Raw genomic sequence first — 21901 nt, forward strand, 5'->3', positions numbered from 1 at the left:
TCTGTGTTAATCAACTTTGTGTCGCTGCTTTCTAAGAGTTAAAGCTATGCTTCCATAAAGCCCTGTTTTAACTGTACAATACAAGTTTTGACATCATATTTTCATCATCATCTTGTTCAAACTTTGACTCATGTTAGTTCATCTCCAGGTACTCGGGTCTTCCCTAGATGCACAATTTCAAGTCTCACAGTCAGGGAACACATTGTACACTTCAGTCCTTCACACTACGGAGGCACCCGTCTGTGCACACTGCACCTTAGAGAATGTGTGCCTGCAGTGTGTGTGTGTGTGTGTGTGTGTGTGTGTGTGTGTGTGTGTGTGTGTGTGTGTGCGCGCGCGCGCGCGTGAGTTGGGTGCGGGGAAAGGGGGCGGTCTCCATAGTGTTTGAGGCAGCATGGTTCAGAATACTGCTCAATTTGCAGGAGGAGTAAAAAATAAATAAATAAATAAGTTAGGCCTAAGTTTTCCTCATATGGAACTTAACTGTTAATTTAACCTATCAATTCTAAATTTCAGTTGAAATCTATTGATTATGAAGGAGGATATTCACAATTCCAGCGAGGCCTATGTATTTTGCTTATTTCTCACTTAAGTCTGTCTACTCGGCTGTGTTTCAAACTCATGTTAAACATATGAAGGAATGGGATGGCTTGGGACAGCATGGCCTGTCCCTAGGAAACGCCCCCTTCATCCCACAGTGCAGAGTGACTTGGCGATTAATGACACAGCCGGGCCAGCTTCTTCCCCGGGAGCACTGGCAGGACAGAACTCTCCTTTCTTTTCAGCCTTCCTAAGTCTGTATTCATAGTGCACCTCTGTGGACAGCAGGACAGTTCGTCTTATATTTTGATCCAGTTTGACAAATTCATAAAGAAGCAAAACAAGTAAACCAGAGCTTGGAGCATTCTAGCAAATAACTGGTCTTCAAAAAGTCAATGTTCACTGTTCATAAATAAGATAAGAGTCATATATCTTATAAAGGACTGATATCTAAAATGTATAATGAATTCTTAAGACTCAACAATAGGGCTGGGGATGTGGCTCAAGCGGTAGCGCGCTCGCCTGGCATGCCTGCGGCCCGGGTTCGATCCTCAGCAGCACATACCAACAAAGATGTTGTGTCCGCCAATAACTAAAAAATAAATATTAAAAAATTCTCTCTCTCTCTCTCTCTCTCCTCTCTCACTCTCTCTTAAAAAAAAAAGACTCAACAATAATAAGATTTAAAAAGAAAACAAACAAAAAACCTGTTTTTAAAAATGGGCAGGGTTGGGGACATGGCTCAGAGGTAGAGCACTTGTCTGGTACACACAAGCCCTAGATCTGAATAGGCACCTCACCAGAAAGACATGCAGGTGGTAATTAAGCATATGAAAAGATGCTCAATGTAATATATCATTACAAGTTGATGAATAATGAGAATTACATATCAAACAATATTAAGAAACCACTACACACCCAATAGAATGGATAAAGTCCAAAACATCAGCACCACCAAATGCTAGTGAGGATGCACACCACCGGGAACTCTTGCTTCATGCTGGTGGGGAGGCAAGTAGTACAAACACTTTGGAAGATGGCAGTTTCTGACAAAGCTAAACACACATACTTACATAATTTAGGAATCATGCTCCTAAATTAACCAAATGAGTTGGAGATATGTCCACATGAAAACCTGGAAGAGACGGAGATGTCGCTCAGGAGGTGAACACCTGAGCTGGGGCACACCAGATGGGAGTACCAGTCGGTACTAAAAGGAAATGTGCTGTTGGGATGAGAGAAGACACAACCACCACAAACCAGAAGAAAACAGATACACACCCGTGTCTAATAAAGGCCAGTATCTCAGATGTGCAGGAATTCCCTCAGGTACCACCTGCATGTCTTTCTGGTGAGGTATCTGTTCAGATCTAGGGCTTGCAAGACAGGCGAGTGCTCTACTCTGAGCCATGTCCCCAGCCCTGCCCATTTTTAAGGTCAGGGGTCTATCTTCTTATTGTTGGGTCTCCTCACCAGCTTAGAGTGGGGTCCCGGTGGTCCACACCCCACCAGCATTAGATGGTGCTGGTGTTTTCACTCTGTCCTTTCTTTTGAGAGTTCTGAAAAGACAAACCACAGCGAGGCGGGAGACAGCAGGGAGAAGCGTGGGGAGGCCCAGCACAGGGGACTGCAGGGCGTCTCTCCACAGCCAAGACCCCAGGCGGCCTCCCTGAAGCTGCCCCGCCATCCAGACAGCAACCAGCAGGCCTTCCAAAAACTCTCACAGTGTGTGTGAAGGCAAGAGATGTCCCCAACTTGCTTCCTCAGGTCACGGCTATACTGAAGGGTCAGAGTAGGCAAAGACAGCAATGGAGAGAAAACTCCAAGCAACCCTCATCGAGAACACAGGTCTAAACTATCAAGCAGAATACCAGCACACAGAGCTCAATTCATAATGACGAGCAGGTTATCCCAAGAATGGAAGGCGTGTACCATGTTATAAAGCCACAGACTCTCACTCAACACAGTATCAGTATCAGGGAGATAACCTCTTGAGGAGCCTACCATACAGACATGGAACAGTGGCTTCAGAAACACCCTCACCAGCTCCTGACTTCTTCTTTTTTTTTTTTTTTTTTAAGATAGAGAGAGACGAGAGAGAGAGAGAGAGAGAAAGAGAGAGAGAGAGAGAGAGAGAGAGAGAGAGAATTTTTTTTGTTTTGTTTTTTTTAAATATTTATTTCTTAGTTTTCGGTGGACACAACATCTTTATTTTATTTGTACGTGGTGCTGAGGATCGAACCCAGCGCGCCGCGCATGCCAGGTGAGCACGCTACCGCTTGAATCACATCCCCAGCCCCGAGAGAGAGAATTTTTAATATTTATTTTTTAGTTTTCGGTGGACACAACATCTTTGTTTGTATGTGGTGCTGAGTATCGAACCTGGGCCGCACGCATGCCAGGCGAGCGCGCTACCACTTGAGCCACATCCCCAGCCCAGCTCCTGACTTCTTAAAAAAAAAAAAAAAAAAAAATCACACTGGGAATAGAACCTTCTTAATCTGATAAAGGTATTTCTTTCTTTTCCACAAAAGCAAACATCACATGCCAACAGAGAAAGCAGCAGGCACTCCCGAAAACACGAGCTCGGGCAGATGCGAGCCAGCCAGGAAACCAGCACAGTGAAGAGGCCCAGCTGGTTGGGAGGAGTAAAACTGTTACTGTTTGCAGATGACATCACAGTCTGTTAGGAAAGTTCAAGACGATGTCCCGAAGAATTAGAATCAACAAGAGAGTTGGAAGGTCAGCAGATACAACACAAACCAACTGCCTTTCCACGTGCCTGAGGAGAACATCAGGAAGTGCAGGTCTTGATGAAGAGGACATGAAGACAGGTCTGGAAGACGGACACTGCTGCAGTGCGACTCCTCCCAGACCGGCTACCAAGGAACATGGTGCCAACAGGCTGTCTCCAGGCATATGGACCAAGGATGATCAGAGGACCAAAACTGGCCAGGGTCCCACTAAGCAGAGCCAGTCGCGGTAGAAACTGAGACTCACTGCAGGGGACGCTTGGAACAGAGTGGGAAGCTCAGAGACACACCCCACAAAAGCTGGTTTACTTTAAAGCAGGCACTGAAGGACAACAGAACAGGTAGGTACTCACTTACAAAAACAAATCTGGATCTCTGCCTTACGCTGTGTGGAAGAAATCAGTTTTGAGTGATGACCTAAATAAAATGGAGAGAAAAACACAAGATCCCCAAAGGGATACCCAGGGGACACTTCTGACCTTAACATAAGGCAAGTCTTCTTCCAGGAGATAAAAAGTATGCCACACCACATAGGAGAGAGGGAGGAACACCACCAGATCACAGTGAGCCACTCCTGTTCACCAAGGGACACCACAAAGAGAACGGGGAAACAAAGCAAGCCATAAATTCAGAGAAGACAGTCACAATCCAAAAGAATGACAGAGAATCACTGTCTGGAATGTAAAAAATTCCCTAAAATAAGTAAGCAGAGGGCCAGCAGCTCAAGTGGAGAGCCCAGTGGTATGCAGGAGAGGTCACCCACACAGCCAGCATACAGATCAGAAGGTGCCCAACTCAACAGTCACCAGCAAAGTTCAAACTCCAACACACCCACCCAACTCGTACAAATATACACAAATTTTGGTGGCACCCAGTATTGGTAAGGGTTGTGGTTTGGGTCTGGACTGTCCCCTCAAGGCACGCAGCAGGGTTTGAGGTGGGCTTTGGGAGATGACTGAATTGTGAGGGCTCTGAACTCACAGTGGTTTGACCCATTGGTGGATTTGGACTTTAAAGAGCAATTGGGAGGCAGGGAAACTTTGGGGCCTACCCGGAGGAAGTAGAGGGAACAGAGTGGGAAGCTCAGAGACACACCCCACAAAAGCTGGTTTACTTTAAAGCAGGCACTGAAGGACAACAGAACAGGTAGGTCCTCACTTATTGGATGTGTGTCCTTTAAGGGCATAATTTGTCACCTGGCCCACCACATTCTGCCATGATGTTCTGCCTAACCACAGGCCTCAAGAAAAGGAGCCAGGTGACTGTGGACTAAAACCTATGAAACCTGGAGCCAAATAACCCATTTCCCTGTTTAAGCTGTTTACCTCAGGTATTTTGTCACAGCAAAAGAAAGGTGGCACACACAGCGAGGAAGGTGAAAAGTTAAACACTAGTGCCATTTTGCACAGGAAAAGATGGGGCCCATTTGAAGTCCCCAGCTCAGAAGGCACTGAGATGGCATGGCATGGCATCCATAAGTGAAACACTCTTTCAATCCGCATGCATCACAGGCCCACCTTGGACCACAAGGGCCACTCTTCAGAGCAGAAGTGTGTGTGTGAAAAGCACGCGTACAATATCACCTGCAGGACAGTCCCAATCCATCTACAGAGACTGGGCCCCAGGCCCCGTGCCTACATGTCCAACAAGCAGGGAAGACCTACAAAGAACAGCATGGTGATGATAGGCTCAGAATTCTTGGCACCTCACTTTGTCTAGGAGTAAGTCAAGGAGGGCATGCAAGGAAGGTGGGCTCCTTCCTGAACCAGCCAGTGGGTGCCTGGCAGTTCATTGTGCCATGTTTCCTTCCATTCTACTACTGTCATAATTACAGTTTTGAACCTCTGAACATTTCATACAAAAACTTAGAGGGCACTTAAATACACCTAGGGAGAAACAGCAGCCCCTGCAGGCAGAGCTGGGCCTGGCATCCTCCAACTGCCCTGCCTGCTCTGCCTCTGTCCAGGGTTCTGAAGTCTTCCTCTAGGCCTCTCCACACCACCACCTGGGCCAAACACTAGGAAACAGGACACTCCTGCAATCTTTCAATCCGCATTTGGTCACAGGGCCAGGAAGTTTCAGCGCTTGTCCAGATCCTAAAGCTAGTAAGCAGCACCACCTGCAATCGGGTTTGCTGGACCACCAACCAGTGGTGGACTACACAATGGGGCCCGCTACATGCCCCCAGAGCTACCTTTGTGGAGCATGGAGACAGCAGTGCAGCCAGCTGCTGTGTGGGAACCAAAAGCTCATGCGGGACGGCAGAGATGGAATGCCTGCTCAGCCCCGGAAGGTGGAAATCCTGCCCCAGCTTCGAGAATTACAAGTGATTGCAAGTTCGACATCAGAGAGGGAAGGCTGAGATGGCACTTGCAGGGTGGCTGGGCATTGGCTCCTTAGATAACTCAGAATGTTTTACTTTCCAAGAAAATCACAGATTCTCAAAACGAATTCTTGATAAAATTGACCAACTTGCAACTGTTGAGACTATAAGGAAGTGTTCTTTGGCCTCTCCACAGGGAACTGCCAATAGCCCCACGCATCAAGGATACTGCACACGCATGTACTTTAAGAATGACCAGCGTGTCCTCCAACAGAAACAGCTCCTGTGCCTGATCATCTATCAGCTTTAATCACTAAAACAGAGATGATCCCAAAACTTCCAGCCAGGGAACTGGCCTGTGGTTCCTGTCTATCTGACTGCTCTCTGGTTGGCTGAAATACCACAGTTCAGCAGGAGCTACGGGGAGTTCACCTCTGCGACCACTTCAACTGACAAGCCTCTATCTAGCAAGAGGAAGGCAGGGTTCTCAGGGTGGGCTCACCTTGTTGAAGACCCAGACCTCGCCATTCACTGTGGGCCTGGGCACGCCGTGGCCATTGTAATGGAAGAGGACCCGCTCCTCCTTGGCATTCCGGCGCAGGGAAGTGCACAGCTTCTTGACCTCATCCACAGTTGGGTCCAGGCTCTGCTTGTACCGGGCCTGTGGAAAGAGAAGAAATGAGAGGCTTACCACAACCCAGAACAGCCAGAAGGCACTCTATTCTGCCAGAGTCTGTAGCTAGTAGCGTGTGGTTCCAGACACAACCCCAGCCTCTGCCTTGTGCACTGGACAGAAACTCCCTTGCATGACAGGGCAGGTATACGCACTCATTCATTTAACATACCGTCATTGGGAATGACTTCAAAGTCCAAAGGACATCAACACAGAGAGCCTGTCGCATAGAACACAGGCCAGATACAGCTGCCACTTAAGTACTGAGTACTTGTCAGAAGAGGGAAACCCTCCTGAGAGCACTTCCACAACATGGAACAGAGACAGCTTGGTCAAAGGAGGGTCTGCAGTGCACATGGCAGCAACGGCAGAGCTAGGAAAGAGGCACAGCAGAAAGCCAACTGCCTGCCATATGCCAGCCTCATGGCCTGCTTGAGGGCCTACACCCCTGCCACGGCCTGGACCTAGAAGCCCATAGAATAGAACTCAAGGAATAAACAGGATCTGAAACCACCACACAAAAATCAGACAAACAGCCAGTTGAGTGGTGCACATCTGTAATCCCAGCAGCCCTGAAGGCTGAGGCAGGAGGATAGCAAGTTCAAAGCCAGCCTCAGCAACTGTGAGGCGCTAAATAACTCAGAGACCCTGTCTCTAAATAAAACACAAAATAGGGCTGGGGATGTGGCTTAATAGTTGAGTGCTCTTGAGTTCAATCCCTGATACCCCCCAGGCTCCCAAAAATCAGACAAGCAATGAACAGGGGGCATTGTGGCAAAGAAAGCCCTCCAATACAGCAACGAAGATTAACTACGTGGGGAAAGCAAGATGCGTGTAAAACCTGGTGGTGGGAACTTGCCATACTCTCCTGGGAAACACAGGAAGCCTGGGCAAATGCAATGGTGTCCCTGCACGGGCAGAAAGAAGCTCACCATCCTGAAGGTGTCCACTCTCCCCAGGGTCGTTCACACATACCGCGCAGTCCTAGTCAATATCCTAACAAGCTATTCTAAGGAATTCGACAATCTGCCACTGAAATCCACATGGGAAAAATACAAACAAGAAAAGCCAAGGAAACCCACGGCAGGGGGGCAGGGGGCAGGGGGCAGGGGCTCCACAGACAAGACCACAGACTGGAGAACTAGCAGAATCAGAAGACAGAGCCACAAGACACCTGGGCTTCTCACAGCAGCAATCACACAGTCAAAACACAACAAATGCTGACTTAGCTCAATGTTGTGCTGACCTGCAGGCACTCTGGGTCAGGAAGGTGGGCGAGGGCAGCAAGGAGCCTGGTCAATAACAATGATGCTGAAGCCAATGATGAGGGTCTCTGCTTCCTATTTATCTGTTCTTGTTTGGTCACAAAGAACTTTTACTGGTAAATCACAACAGAGAAGAACTGGAAGAGCAGAGCTATAGGGACCCTGGGTGGTGAAGTGGAAGCAATAAGTAAGAATCCCGGCCACACCAGGAAGTCAGTTAGAAGGTCCATGGACAGAGCAACACCACGCAGCGAAAGCATACTCTTCAGAAAGATGGCATCCTAGGAACACAGCGCAAGGGTGTGCCTGTAGTGTCCACTGTGCTCTCATCTTAAAAGCTCGTATCTGTTCACTACTCTGAAAAGAAATAAAGTACATAAAGCCCACGCCATGATGCAATGTGAGGGAGAATGCAGCACAGTAGGAACGTGATCAAAGAAGGGCCTGTGAGGGAGCAGCGGGCCTGCGCACAGCTCTTGGCCAGGCCAGGCTGGCCAGCACTGGCTGCCCTGAGCCTGCCACTGCTCCCAGAAGGGCAGAGAGGGGAGGCGAGCCAGAAGACCAGGGAGGCAGACTGCTCAGTTCCAGGTATCCAGGCCTTGGGCAGAAAAGCAAGGTTACATGTGAGGGAAAAGCAAGAGACAGGGGCCCAACCTCGACCTGGAGTTGTCGGTCCATGTCTGACAACAAAAGCTAGGATGGCAAAGCAAACACTCTTCACAGGTTCCTTGAATTTTTTTGCACCTGGAAACAAAGCCCATCCAGAGACCACAAACCAATTCACTAGAAGCAGCCCTTCCCGTACTCAGAGCAACTGGGCAGCCCTGTACTGGTGTGGCAGGGTCAGGGTACATCGAGATGGAGCCCCTCTTAGTGCTTCCTCCCTTCCGACTGGAATGCTGTTTGCAGAGTAAACAGTGTCACAGAGAAGAGCGATTTAGCAAGTAACACCATGCAAAGTGTTCAAGTTCATTTCCACTCATCAGGCAAGGTGTGTTGACAACCAAATGGGGGCTTGGTCAAGGCTGGTCCTCAGGAAGCCAGACCCTACCTGGAAGGAGGAGGTGTGCCAAGGAGCAAAGAGTTGCAGGGGTGGAATGCTGGTGCAGGGCAGGGAAGATGGGCATCGCTGCCCCGGAGACCAGCCACGTCTAACTCACAGGTTCCAGAAGAGCCTATTCAAGGCCCAGCTCTTTGGCAAAATTCCTTCCTGGACCCTGTCAGAAGGAAGTGGTCTTTTCTTTCTTTGAGCTGACATGAGCTGTTCACTGCCCACTTATGTGACACTGAGGCAGATGCCACTGACAGCTGAGTGTGCCCTTCAATGCAGGGCACCACGTCCTCTCCACACAACAACACACTCAGTCACTAGCAAGTAGTTTCTGAGTGACTATCAGACTGCTAATGACATTGATTATGAAAATCAGTAAAGAAACAAACAAATCAAAGTGATGAAATCCTAAAGGATGCTGCCGTGACATGAGTGAAGGCCAACAAGATGTTGGAAAGTGAAGACACCTGGATGTGGGCACACTGTGCCCTTCAGGTCCACACACTGTGCTACTCTCAGACTCTGAAGTAGGAAGAGGGCTTGGCGCAGTGCCTCGGTGGAGCTCCCGGTGGCATATGCAAGGTCCTGCAAATAAGGGCCTGCAGTGCACATGGCAGCTAAGAAAGAGGCACAGCAGAAAGCCAACTGCCCGCCATATGTGTCTTCACTTTCCAACATCTTATTGGCCTGGGGTCGATCCTCAGCACCAAAAAATAAAAGCTAAAGTGTTAGGAAAAAAGTAGGGCTGGGGATGTGGCTCAAGCAGTAGCACGCTCGCCTGGCATGTGTGCGACCCGAGTTCGATCCTCAGCACCACATACAAACAAAGATGTTGTGTCCACCAAAAACTAAAAAATAAAGAATATTAAAAAAAAAAAAATTCTCTCTCTCTCAAAAAAAAAAAAAAAAAAGAGGAAAAAAGTAGAGAGAAACACCCTTGATCGTCACTGATCCATTGTTTGTTTGTGCTGGGGGCAAGCCTGAAACGGGATGCTGAGTCTTACAAATCCTGCAAAACAATATGAGAACAGATGACAAATGAAAACCTGGTTCCAGGGGAAACAGGGGACATTCTCTCCACACACCTCAACCTTGGCTACGTGCCCTCTGCAACTACATCCACAAAGGCAAGTACATTCTGAAATCAGAAAATAAATTTGAAATGGAGAGAGCTAGACATTCTCTTTAGATAACAGACACAGGGGACAGGTCAATCTGTGGAGACTCATGCCAAAGCGCACAGAGCAAGCTACCTCCCTGGGCCCCAGAACAGCAAGCACACAGAGGATCGGGAACCCACTTGCCCCGCCAAATCACCCCAGCCAGTGGACAGGACCCACAAAAGCCCAAAACCTGGAGCTCCCTCTGACTCATGGCTGCTATGGCAGTCAAATAGATCAGCAAACCACATCTCACTTGGGCAGATATTTTGCTCTGGGCCTTATGTAAATCACACGAATACCTACACATTCCTCATCCAAGTGCTCCGTAAGATGGAGCAGCTCAGGAGGGTACTCAAAACACACGTTAGCAGGAAAAGCCACAGCTATGAGCTCCAGGACAGCTGTGCTTGGAATGCTGGTACAGGCAGAGGTCCTGCTTCCATTAAGGCACTTAGGGGTCCATGCAGGGAATGGCCCAGACAGAAAGGCAGGACTCAGCAACATATTTTCAATTAGTGCTAAAAGGAGTCTGAATTTGCTATTTATTTTCTGCAAGCATAGAAAATCTGACAGCAATTTTATTTACCACCAAGGGAAATGCCAGGGAAACTGTATGGAGAGAAGCCAGTTCCTGTGAGCTCAGTGGTTTCTAGTTGTCTGTGAGCACCCCTTGGAGAGTGGCAGGACTGGCTCCATGAGTTTTGTGCGGTGTGCCCAGGACACTCTCCCCAGCAAGAACATTATATGTGGGGTATGTGGGCACAAGCCAGGGAATAGCACCTCTGCCCTCAAAGAAGCCAGGAGGAAGTGCTAGGAAGGGACCTCCTTTCCCTGCACCAGGGGCATTTGGGGATCTGGAAGCTGACAACGGGAGGACATTTCCCTTCTCCCCAACAGGGACAGCCAGGGCAGGAATGACAGGGAAACCTCCAGAGAATGCAGCCTCTTGGCAAGGAGGGGAGGCCACGCGCCTTCAAGCTGTTTCTCCCTCACAGTCTGGCAAAAATGTCATACCTCCAGTGTCATTGGCAGTGTCACTGGACAAAGTGACAAAAATAGCAAGTGTGTCTTGGTGAGCATGTTTACTCTCCACCCATGGGAACTTGTTTCCTGATGGTTCCTGCATCCTACAATACCAGAAAGTACAGGAGTGTGGCTGTGAACCATGCTACCTACCATTCAGAGCACCATATAAAGCCACCACCCAAACAGCAACGCTGGCCAGCTGAATCCAGCTTTCTGAGCAGCACTGCCCACGCCTCGGGCTCAGGCAGGAGTCAGGCGGTGTCAGTGTCTCACACACACAGCTCCACCAGGGAGACAGGTCACCTGGTTCTACCCTGCAACCCCAGGAGAGGGTCTGCCTTGAGATGGCGGACACTCGCCTCTCCTCACCCACTGACACCACTTACTCCTCACGAACAAAGGACACATTTCTCAGAGTCGAAGAACTTGTAAAGTCATCAGCTACAGACAGACCAGAACAGAAGGTGCATAGGACTTGCCACTGGCAAGTCACAAAAAGAAAGAGAAAGGGCCCAGACCTGCGCCCGTGGTGCGGGAGCTTCCCACGTTGGGTGTCAGCTGGCTGTAACTGCCTTGCCGGGCTACAGAAACCCCCATGGGAAGTCAGGAGACTGGGGTCTTGAAAGACAAGCCACCCCAAATGGGAACAGGCCCCACTGCTAAGACCACACAGCTGCCCTGGGAGGCCACCCCCTGCGGGGCAGTTTCAGCGAGTTGCTGAGCACACCCTCTGCTGCAGCAGGGCTCTGCTAGGTTCCACTCTCCCCCGCACAGCCCTCCATCTAGGGCCCATGGAGTCGGAGCTCCGCTGAGAACCCGCTGCTCTGTCTCCTGAGATCACTCCTAAATAAGAGTGCCGTTCTTCCCAAACACATACCAGGCCACAGAGCAGGGGTCACTCAGGGACACCAGTGAGATTAGGGATTCGTTATTTCTGACCTTGGCTCCAGCAAGGTCTTATCTTTGGGGATTGGGAAGGAAAAAAAAAAAAAAAGATTCGGCCTCATTGTTGCTTCCTTACCTATCACAGCAAGGGGACACATTAATGGACCAGCCTGAAAGGCACCTCGGATATTAATAATATGCCTCCCGGGGTTGACAGGAATTAATTAATATTTTTAAGAGCTTTGAAATGAGAAACACTAAATTAAATGTCATGGCACTGTGGTGAGGCTTTGTTTCAGTGCAGGAGCGCAGGGTGATGGCTCCCGGCTGGGAGAAGGGAGAGGCAGTCGCACCTGGTCGTTTGGGGAGTTTACAACCATTTTCACTGGGCACACAGAGTGACAAAGCAAGTCTCTACATCACTGCCTGGTGTGCTAGATGTGGCTCCGGAAAAGCTAAATCTCAAGATGTAGTAAAATGTACGCACAGGGACTTTGAAGCTGGCAGTAAAGAGAATAAAAGATAAATAACTGAAGACGCAAAGAAAGCCCACTCCTCGGTTTAACAAAGAAGCAGCAGCTCCGAGTGAGTCCCAGTTCCTTCTCAGTGATGGTCTCCTGCCCCAGGGACACCTGGCAACACACGATGCTAAGGAGGGTAAAAGGGTCCCTGGCATGGGATTCTGCAGCCCATGCACAGCTGCCCGGCTCCCACTGAGGACAGCCTCCAGGCACTGCAGGGCCAGTGCGGCAGGCTCTGTTCCCCATGGTGCAGGTGGCAGTATGGGACCTCACACATGGTGATGTCACCTGAAGGAGAGCAGGGCCATGCTCCATTCAGTGGTCCTCTCTGTGGACAAAATCCCACCACAAGAAGCCCTGGGTGGCAGTGGCAGCCAGATCCTGCTTCCGCAGGGCCTCTGGCACTGGCGTCCTGCTGGACCAGGAAGGTGAGCACAGACAGCTATCTGCTAACCTCCCACCCCTCTACAGCCACAGGCACGTTTAAAGTTCAGATCCAAGGAGCTGAAATGCCTTCAAGATACTCTCAGAACTGTCCAGGAGGAAGAAACAAAGTGTTAGAACTCAGGCCAGCTCTGCCCAGGCTCCAGCCACTCTCCCTCCCACCAGCATGCAAGGACTTCTGGGGAAATGCTGGGTAGGGAGGACCTATGAGCAGACCTGACCCTGCTCCCTGGCTGCTGCGGCTGCTCCTCCCACTTCCGGTGTTAGGATAAAAACAGGCAAGATCCTTTTCCCTTTTTTGGTACTGGGGATTGAGCCCAGGGTCCCTTAACAACTGAGCTACAACTTCAGTCTCTTTAATTTTTTATTTTGAGGCAGAATCACCCTAAGATGCTTAGGGTCTCTCTACATGCCCACAGTGATCTCAATCTTGCAATCTTCCTCCTTCAGTACCCCAAGTCACTGGGCTTATAGGTATGTGCCACTGCGCCTGGCTGCAAGATTCTTTCAAAAAGACAAAAGAGAAATGTTAAGATGGTATCTTACAGTTTACATGGAATGTCCACATGCTCTACATATAAATAAACCCAAGAAAATCCACCTTTTGCCCTCTCCCCAGATTCCATCCCCAGTGCAACCCAACAGGGCCATTGAGATCTCAAAGACCACAGCATCTGTTCCCAGGTGCGAATGAATTGGACATTTTACCAGAAAGCAGGTGTTTAGGAGGCAGACCTCCTGTCTCTTCCCTCCTAAACCTATTCTTTCCTCTTCTCTTCCAAACAAAGCTGCCCACCCACAGCTGGACACCAAAACCAAGACTCATCCTTGACATTTCCTCCCCTTCCTCCCCTCCACATGATCACCCTTTTCAATCTCGCTCTCAAAATCCTGGTTGCATCCGCTCACCTCTTTCCATCTGCACTAGCATAGCCATCACTTACCAGGCCAGCCACCAACTACCACCACCTCCACCACCATCACCACTGTCATCGTCACCATCACCATCACTACCACCTTCATCAATCATCATCACCGCTGTTGTTGTCACCATCACCATACTCTTACCATCCCCACCTTTGTCACAATCATCACCCCTGTCACAGTCATCATTGCTGCCACCAATGTTATCACCACTGCCACCTTTACCATAGTTATCACTGCTGTTGTCATCACTGATGCCATCATTGTCATCAGTCACCATCACCATCATTACCACCACTGTCACCACCATCACAATCATCATCTTCATCACTGTTGTCATCACTATCACCTCATCACCATCACTAGTGTTATCATCGTCACCTTTGTCACAATCACCATCACCACCACTTAGTACTTAGATTAATACAGCGAATTCCCAACTAATCTTCCAGCCTTGCTTTGCTCTCTCTAAATTCAATCTCAAATTTCAATATGTATCTCACTCAAGGCTTCCCACCGACTATGCAATACTTCACAAAGGCCTACACATCCTCCAAGACCCCCAGCCCTGTCAATTTCTGAGTCTGCATTCTAAACAGAATTTATTAAAGAAAGTATCCTTCAAGTCTTGGACTGGATCATATTCTCACCTACCTTTCCTCTATGCCCAGTTCTAATCTCTGCCTGGACACTTTTTTGTTCAGTCGTCAAGTGCAAGGTTAAACAAGCCAATCTTGGATGCCCTCATAGACAATGGAGGGGGCTCTCCTGGCCCGCGGCACTCCATGTCTCCATTTGCTGATTCTCTTCTCAAGTCTGTCCTCGTGCCCTAATAAGGACACACCCAGCTTGCCTCAGCATCACAATGCCAAGCACACAGTTGGCGCTAGGTAAGTATGTGGGAATGGGTGCATGAGCATGGGCAATGATGAGCAGACACTTCCTACAGAGTTCTCACAGTTCATGAGCCTCTCTGAAGAGCAGAGGTCCAAGGAATCTTCTCTCCTAGATTCCGACAACTCTGTCTGCGGGGTCAGAGTGCAGCAGCAGAGCAAGGCCTGCACTTTAATACTCACCCGCCATAGGCCCTTCACTGCCCTGGCAAACTGACCTGCTATGCCAGACAGGCAGGCCCGAGGGCCAGCACCGCCTCATCAGCAGGCTCCCTTGGAACCCAAGAGAACTGGACAGAACTCCATGGTGAGAGCACTCCTGTCTGTCTGGCATGAGGAACCAGGAGAGCCTTCTAGAAGCAAGGAGGAGGAGGGTGAGCAGGATGTGTTTGCCTCTCAAAGCTTATAGCGGCCTGACAGTCAAGAAAGAACAGTCCTTCTTCCAGACAGGGGAAGAGAGCAGCAGCACATACTACAGGACAGGTCACTGTATGCAGGGACCTTCCTGAGAGTAAAGTTTAAGGAGGAAAGAAAGGTGAAAATGAACGGGGAACAGGGCAAAAAAAATGGACCGGACAGCTTGGCGTACAGATGCCTCCCACACAGTGGTGCCCATGCTTTCCTCCACATCTGCTTCCCTCCCCGGCCGCTGTCCATGTGTCCAAGGTGTGGGGAAGGGCTGGCGCAGCATCTGTGCAGGGCAGGCAGTGCTCAATGCCGAGGCACAGTGGTGGTGTGTGTGTCTATGCTCTCGCTGTGCTGTGCTCCAAGCTCTCTGGACATCATCGCCAGAGCTCAGCCTGCTCCTGCTGGACAGCCAGCTCCTCATGACCCACCCCAGCATGGAGTCTGGGTTCCCTAGGTGACTGGTCTCCAGCACAAGACATAGCTCCCTGCTATCCACACCACCCGCCTTCTCTCAGTCCTCCTGCCCTCCAACCACTCTGACTGCTGCTCCTGCTCCTCATCTCAGGTTGGGCCAAGCGCCTCCCTCAGAACCACAAGCTGTTGTGCACTAGCCCATGGCTCCCGTGCTGCAGGGTCTCCTGTGCACACCTCAGTAGATCCCAGGCCAAGGCCTGCCTCACTCCTGCCTGCCCAGCCTCTGGGCTCCAGGCCCCACCCTGGACTTAGCCACCCAAACTAGAACCCCCAAACCTCAGGCCTTCTTTAGCTATTCCTCTTCCACTCAACTGGGTCAGTGGGTTCCCAGGGCAGGTCCCTCCAACTCAGCTATACGCCTCTCTCTTCATTCAGGCCAAATGCCCTACTTTCAGGCCTTCAGGTGAATCAAGCTGCAAAAACCCCATCATTCTGTCAGCGATTTCTTCCAGACAACTGCCTCCTGAAAACAAACCCCTGATGGATGGCCACAGCCTCCAAGGCACATGGCCAAACCCAAGGATGGTTTCCACCTGCCTGGCCACAGGACACCCACATGCCCACCAATCAGCCCAGCATTCTCTCTGCAGTCCCATCCCTGCTCTGGAGATTCTGTGCCTCTGCACAGCAGCACCTCTTCCCAGACGTGGCCCACATCCTTCCCATGGCTGAACACACCCACTCCATCCTCTGCGAGGGACCACCCACACAAGGAGGCGCTACAGCTCTTCAGCTGCACATGGGCACGTGGCCTGCTATCCCAGCTCCACAATCCTCAAGTCCACAGCAGTGGAAGGAAGCCTTCTCCTCAAGTTCCTCTGATCCCATCTCTGGATACAGACATCATCCAGGAGAAGTGTGTGGGGTGAACTACATTTGCTTTATCAACTGTTTACCTTTAATTAACTACAAGCCCCACAATGCCTGTATTATTCTGTCTCAACATGAATCTCAGGACCCACATGATATGGCACTAACTCGATGTCCCTTTCCACCTGTGTTTTACTTCGCCTTAAACACCTCCTTGTCCAGGTGCTGCTCAGTTTTCATTATGAGACTATCCTCCTCCCCAACCCCTTATTAAAAAACAAAATAAAACACAACAAAAGCCACCGTTTGTCCTATAGGTTTAGATGGAGCCCTGGGTCTTCAGAGTGGGAGAGGGAGCCTGAGCACAGCTGGTGAGCCTCCCTAAAGACCAGGCTTTACCCCAAGGAATCGCATGCCAAAGCCAATGCCAACCACCCAGCAGCCGTTGTGTGGGCAGAGTCAGGGCAGCTCCGTGTGAAATAAAACTGTGTCCTCTGCAGGCTCATCACAGGAAGCTGGCTCCTGAACACACCCAGACCAAACAGCCAATCCTGGCCCGCAGCAAGGCACACAGTGTCCTCAGTCTTGCCTCAGCCAGACCCTCGCTCTGACCTGACCTGGCTCCTTGCAATCTGAATTATTGTCACTCTGCATGTGTAGGGGAAAGTGCTTTCTCAGGAATAAAAGAGGTGGCCTTCGAAAGTCTGCAGACACAAAAACCACAGGCCCTTCTCCCACTGGTTCCAGCACCGTTCACCAGTGTTTTGAATCTCAGGCAACCGCCTTGTGTTACTCTTCTACACACCACCTCACATGATGGCTTGGGAAGGTCCTAGCTCCAATAGCAGCCAAAGAAGTTCTCTTTAAATGCCTGGGCGAGCTCTTGCTCTGGGTGTGTGCAGGGAGGAGATGAGCTAAAAAAGAAGTGTGGCAGATGGGCCTTCAGTGTGTCACCCACCTGGTCTCTCTAGTGGAGACACACTGGCCCCAGGGATAGAAGACTTTAGGCTCCACCCCAGATCAATGACTCACCAGTTGTTCAACCTGGGAGGTCAGGAAACAAGATACACTGCAATTTTTTCCTCCTTAAAACAAATGCACTAATGCTGACCCTGCCAGCCTGTGAGGGCAGCAGAAGAAGGATCCCAGGTTCAAGGCCAGCCTCAGCAAATCCCATCTCAAAATATAAAGGGCTGGGGGTGTGGCTCAGTGGTAAAGCACCCTTGAGAAGAGTTGGGGAAGAAGAGCAGGAAAAGGAGGAGAAGGAAAAAACGCATGACAGAGTACTCTCTGGGCAGATGGATGGACGGCCAGGCCAACAGCACCCCAGCTCCTGCCACAGGCCAGCTGCTGTTCTGAGCACCCACTTCCTACCCCACCACCCTCCCTCACCACCAACATGCAGAGAAGGCATTACCATTACTCCTGTGTCATAGAGAGGAAGTGGAGGCACAGAGAGGACAGGAAATCCCATAAGATCACACGCTGGCCGGTGGCAGAGCCACTTCAAACCTCCAGTCTTCATGGTTCACTGCCTGCCACCCTGAAGACACTGATGAGGACTGGCAGACCCCTGGCAAGCATCCTCTGGCTGTGTGCACTGTGGACAAGGCGCAGATAGGCCAGAAGGCTTGTCTACCTGTGATGTCCACGGGCATGTGGTTCATCCTGTTTCCCTATGGCTGGCCCTTGTACTCTGCCTCTCTGACTCCACTAACAGGCAGACCCCTCCACTGAAGTAGGACCAGCACCTTCCACAAGCCTTGAGGGAGGGACCAATTTGATGAAGGACAGCAATAACAACAGAGCTACCTGTTGCAGCAACTGGAGCCCCTCACAGCTCCCAGTCTTGCCAGTTTCCAACTGACATCATAGTAACTCTACAAACACTGCTCCCTCTTGGCTTCTCTGCCAGGTTACCTCCAACAGTGATGGACAGTTGCTGGTTACTAGAATTTTCCATATCTGCTCACCTGCCTGGCAGAGACAGACATTGGACCCAAGTCACCAGGACAGGCATTACTCACTGGACACAGGCACTCAGACCCTTGGTCGGCCCTGTGCCTCTGCCATTGCTCAGAGAACTCCCTGAGATGTTCCCACTAGGCCATAGTGATGAACAAGGGTGAGCTTGTTGAGAACACCAATCAAACACAAGAGAGAAGAGAAAGGACCCACATGGGCCTCACCTGTTGGGAAATAGATTTTGTAAAACTGGCCAGTAGAGGGATCTCAGGGCCACACCCACACATTGCCACTGGGACCAACCTCATAGAGGCCACTCGAGGAAAACCATGTGCAAAGGGACTCATGAAAAGAGGTAATCTTTCACCTGTGCATGCACCCTAAAAACAGTCCCAAAGAGGTACTAAGCGGGCAGCAGCAGCAGACAAGAAAGCCAAAATGTGGGGCCCACCTTTGTGTGGGCTGCATCTGCAAACTCAGATCTTGGCCCTCACAGGAGCAGTCTTCAGGATGAGACTTCTATCTCTTGAGATTTCATAAGAGATTTCTTTTCAAGTTCCTGATGACCCTCAGGAACTAATCTGATTTCCGTGTGGAGCATTAGAAATCTGGGCGTGAGACAATACAACCAACAGGCATCTCCAATGACCACAGAAGTCTGCGAGCCCCCCCCCCCACCTGCCAGCTCAATGTTCAAGGGGCTCCTCGTCTCAGGTGCATGCTCACGGGCCTGCCACATGCTCGCTGGGACACTGGCTCAGCATCTCACTGGCCCTGCTGGGATGCTGTTTCTTTCTGCCATCACCCAGGAGTCCATGTGGAAGAAGGGCTGCACCTGTGGTATACAGGGTGGCATGGAAGGTCCTGGCTGGCATGCACTCACAGGTAAGAAATCGCAATACTGACCTGAGAGAAGAGCAATATCAAGGTAAGTCCTCATGTGTCGACCTCTACCTTCCCAGGAAGAAGTTTTCTGTGAAATTTGTAAAATCGCCACTCTTTCACTATGTATTATGTGTACTCCTTTCTTAATTTGCAAAAGGGCCAAAAGAGATCTAGAATAGCTGGTCTAGAAATAGAAGCCACGGCTGTAGCTGGGCTAATCCATTTCTAAAATAAGGGCTCAATAGGCTTGCAGACCTGCCACTAAAGTCACTGTGCTAGGACAATTCTGCCTATAGGAAACTTGCAAGGGCTGTAGATCGGCTTGGTGACACAAGTAAAGTAGGGTCTCCCAGCACCTCATGGCCCTTGGCAGGCCAGGGGACCTGCCAAGCCACCTGCAAGTATTCCCACCACATTGTGGGAATGATCACCACCACAACAAATTTCCCAAAATGGCAATAGTGAAAAAGGAAAGAATGAAGCTTTGACTCTGATGAAGACACGCAGATTCACACCTGATACAGTGGGGACACAAGGTGAAGAAAAACGCGTAACACACTACCACGTGCCCAAGACAGGGAAGCCCGTGCGGATGCAGCTGGGCAGGTCAACATGCACGTTTTTATTTACACATACAGTCGTTATCAGAATGTTCAAGTGGTTGCCTACAGAAGGAAGGAGGGCACAGCCTGGAGACGATAAGAAGAGCAGCCAGACTTCTGTGAATACATTTGTTTGTGTACTTAACTCTGGAGTTGTGAACTCCTTCACATAACCACAAAGCGAAAATAACTTTTTAAAAAAGCAGCTCTCACAAACCATAAGCAAAATGAAACAAATGAGCTTAACCCTGAATCCATGTGGAGAAGGAAGACTCTTCTAAGACCTTAAAACGGGATAATCTGCCCTACATCTGGCCTATCAGGGGGGCAGACACCACAGGAGTAGCTCCAGGGGTTAGTGATGAAGAGTCAGTGCTGCTCTCTGAGGCTGCTGAGCACAGTGCAGGAAGAAAGAAATGAGCAATGTTGCTGGTGTCCAGGAACAATCTGAACGGCTGGCGTGGGAGGAGGACTCAGCAGCCAGACCAGGAGGCGGAGGGAAACCCATCGCTCTCAACTTGAGTCAGCAAGCACTTCTGGTGGGTTTTATCATGATCAGTACATTCTAAATACCACTTCCCGCAAAAAGAAATAGGGTTACCTTGGAGAACTAGCTGATTTCAGTCTTAGGACAGAGGATGTGCAAAATGAACACAGAAGATCCTGACTAGTCACACCAGATAGAAAAACAGCAATCAAAGACCACTAGGCCTGCAGGGAGGAAAGATACAGTCATGTCCACTCCGGGCTCTGTGATCCCCAAAGGACAGATCCAGAGTGATCAAGAGGGAGAAGATGACCAGGTGCTCTATCCACACAACAGCAAGTACACAGCACCATTTGTGAAACATCCCAACTAAACAGGACTGTCTCTCTGCCACTTAGAGGAAATTGAAGACACAGAGGAAAGCACAATTTGCCATGGGTTAGAGGAGAGGAGTAATCAACAAAATTCAGACCACCTTCAAGTCTACAGGACTCACGATCTGGCTTATTCCACTAATACTGCAGGAAGAGACAGACATGCACGGCGTGACTAGACTGGAAGTGATGTTCAGATTATGTCTATGGGTCAGAGTGATGAGTCACAAGGCCTCACCTTACCTGTATCCTGAGTCAAGGAAACACACTGTGTGTACTGAAAGCCATACTCATCTTCAGAGACACTGGGAGACGTAGGTGAAATGATGCAGTGTTTGGAATTTGCTTCAAAATCAGCTCAGGAAGTGAGGTGAGGGTGAAGGAAGACTGGGACTTTGTTTCACTAGACTGCTGAAGACAGAGAGTGGGTTCAGGGTAAAATTTCCCAATATAAAAAGCTTACAAGTAAATGAATAAGCTATAGAAACAAGACAACCGTTTCCGTGACAGAAAAAGCTCCCAGAGCACTCTCATAAAGAACTCAATGGTAAAACGTCCTGCTCTGGCTGAACTGTGCTTGTGTGAAGCATGTTCCAAAGTGTGGCCAGACATTTTTAAAAAGTGTCTAAGCAGGTTAAAAAAGTGTGTCAGCAATAACCCAGATGGCTATCACATCTGAGGAGACATTTGACCAGTGCACACTGGTGCTGATACTCCCAGTCTCACACCGTCCTCACCCATGTCACACACAAAAATGTATAAAGGTGTGTGGTGGGGTGGCTGAGATGCAGATGCCCATTGTCCTGTGCATCCCAGCTAATGGACTCTGGGCTCCTGGAAGGGGCAGCCCACTCCCAACCTGGAGGTTCCTGGAGTTAATAGCACTTCTGGCCACAGGGCTCCTCCACTGGCATTAGAAAGAGCAGATCTCCCTGCAGAGGCCTGAGATGGCTGGGGAGACAAGATAGGAAGCAGAGGAGTCCTAACTCATGCTCCAGGGCAGAATTCTCAAACCAATTTCACCAGCCCTGCAAGTATATAAACGTTTATCACAGATTCAGAGGTGTAACTTGTCCCTTGTTGTCGTGGTGGAACACAAAAGTGACTGTTCTCTGCTGATCACCCTGTGGCTGTCTGGGGACAGAAGAGTACCTCCTGACCTCATAAGGACATCTATTGCCTTAAAATGCCACACAGACATGTTGTGAACAAATGCAATCACCTGATAAATGTTTAGAAACACTGCAATACCATTTTTAGGCAACTCATATCCAAAATTCAAAATGCAACTTTCTAGTACCTCATTATCATCCAATCTATCAAAACCACAAAAGGTCAGCTGCTATTTTACACAGCAGGCCACCATACAGCCATGTCTACCTGCACTCTGGGAAGACCCACCGGCCCACTAGAGCTCAGCTAGGGAGAGCAGAGA

General features: G+C 49.7%; 1 protein-coding gene across 2 annotated transcripts in view; it reads right to left on the minus strand.

Annotated features, from left to right (window-relative positions):
- Nucleotides 1-21901, minus strand: part of Rptor (regulatory associated protein of MTOR complex 1) — a 329507-nt gene that overhangs the window by 191665 nt on the left and 115941 nt on the right. For both annotated transcript variants that reach the window (XM_078041465.1, XM_005332637.5), the window contains exon 4: nt 6119-6277. In XM_078041465.1, the coding sequence (XP_077897591.1) occupies nt 6119-6277 (159 nt within the window). The remainder of the gene's footprint in view (nt 1-6118; nt 6278-21901) is intronic.

Source organism: Ictidomys tridecemlineatus, chromosome 3, assembly GCF_052094955.1.
Source record: "Ictidomys tridecemlineatus isolate mIctTri1 chromosome 3, mIctTri1.hap1, whole genome shotgun sequence".
In the NCBI taxonomy this organism is placed as follows: Eukaryota; Metazoa; Chordata; class Mammalia; order Rodentia; family Sciuridae; genus Ictidomys; species Ictidomys tridecemlineatus.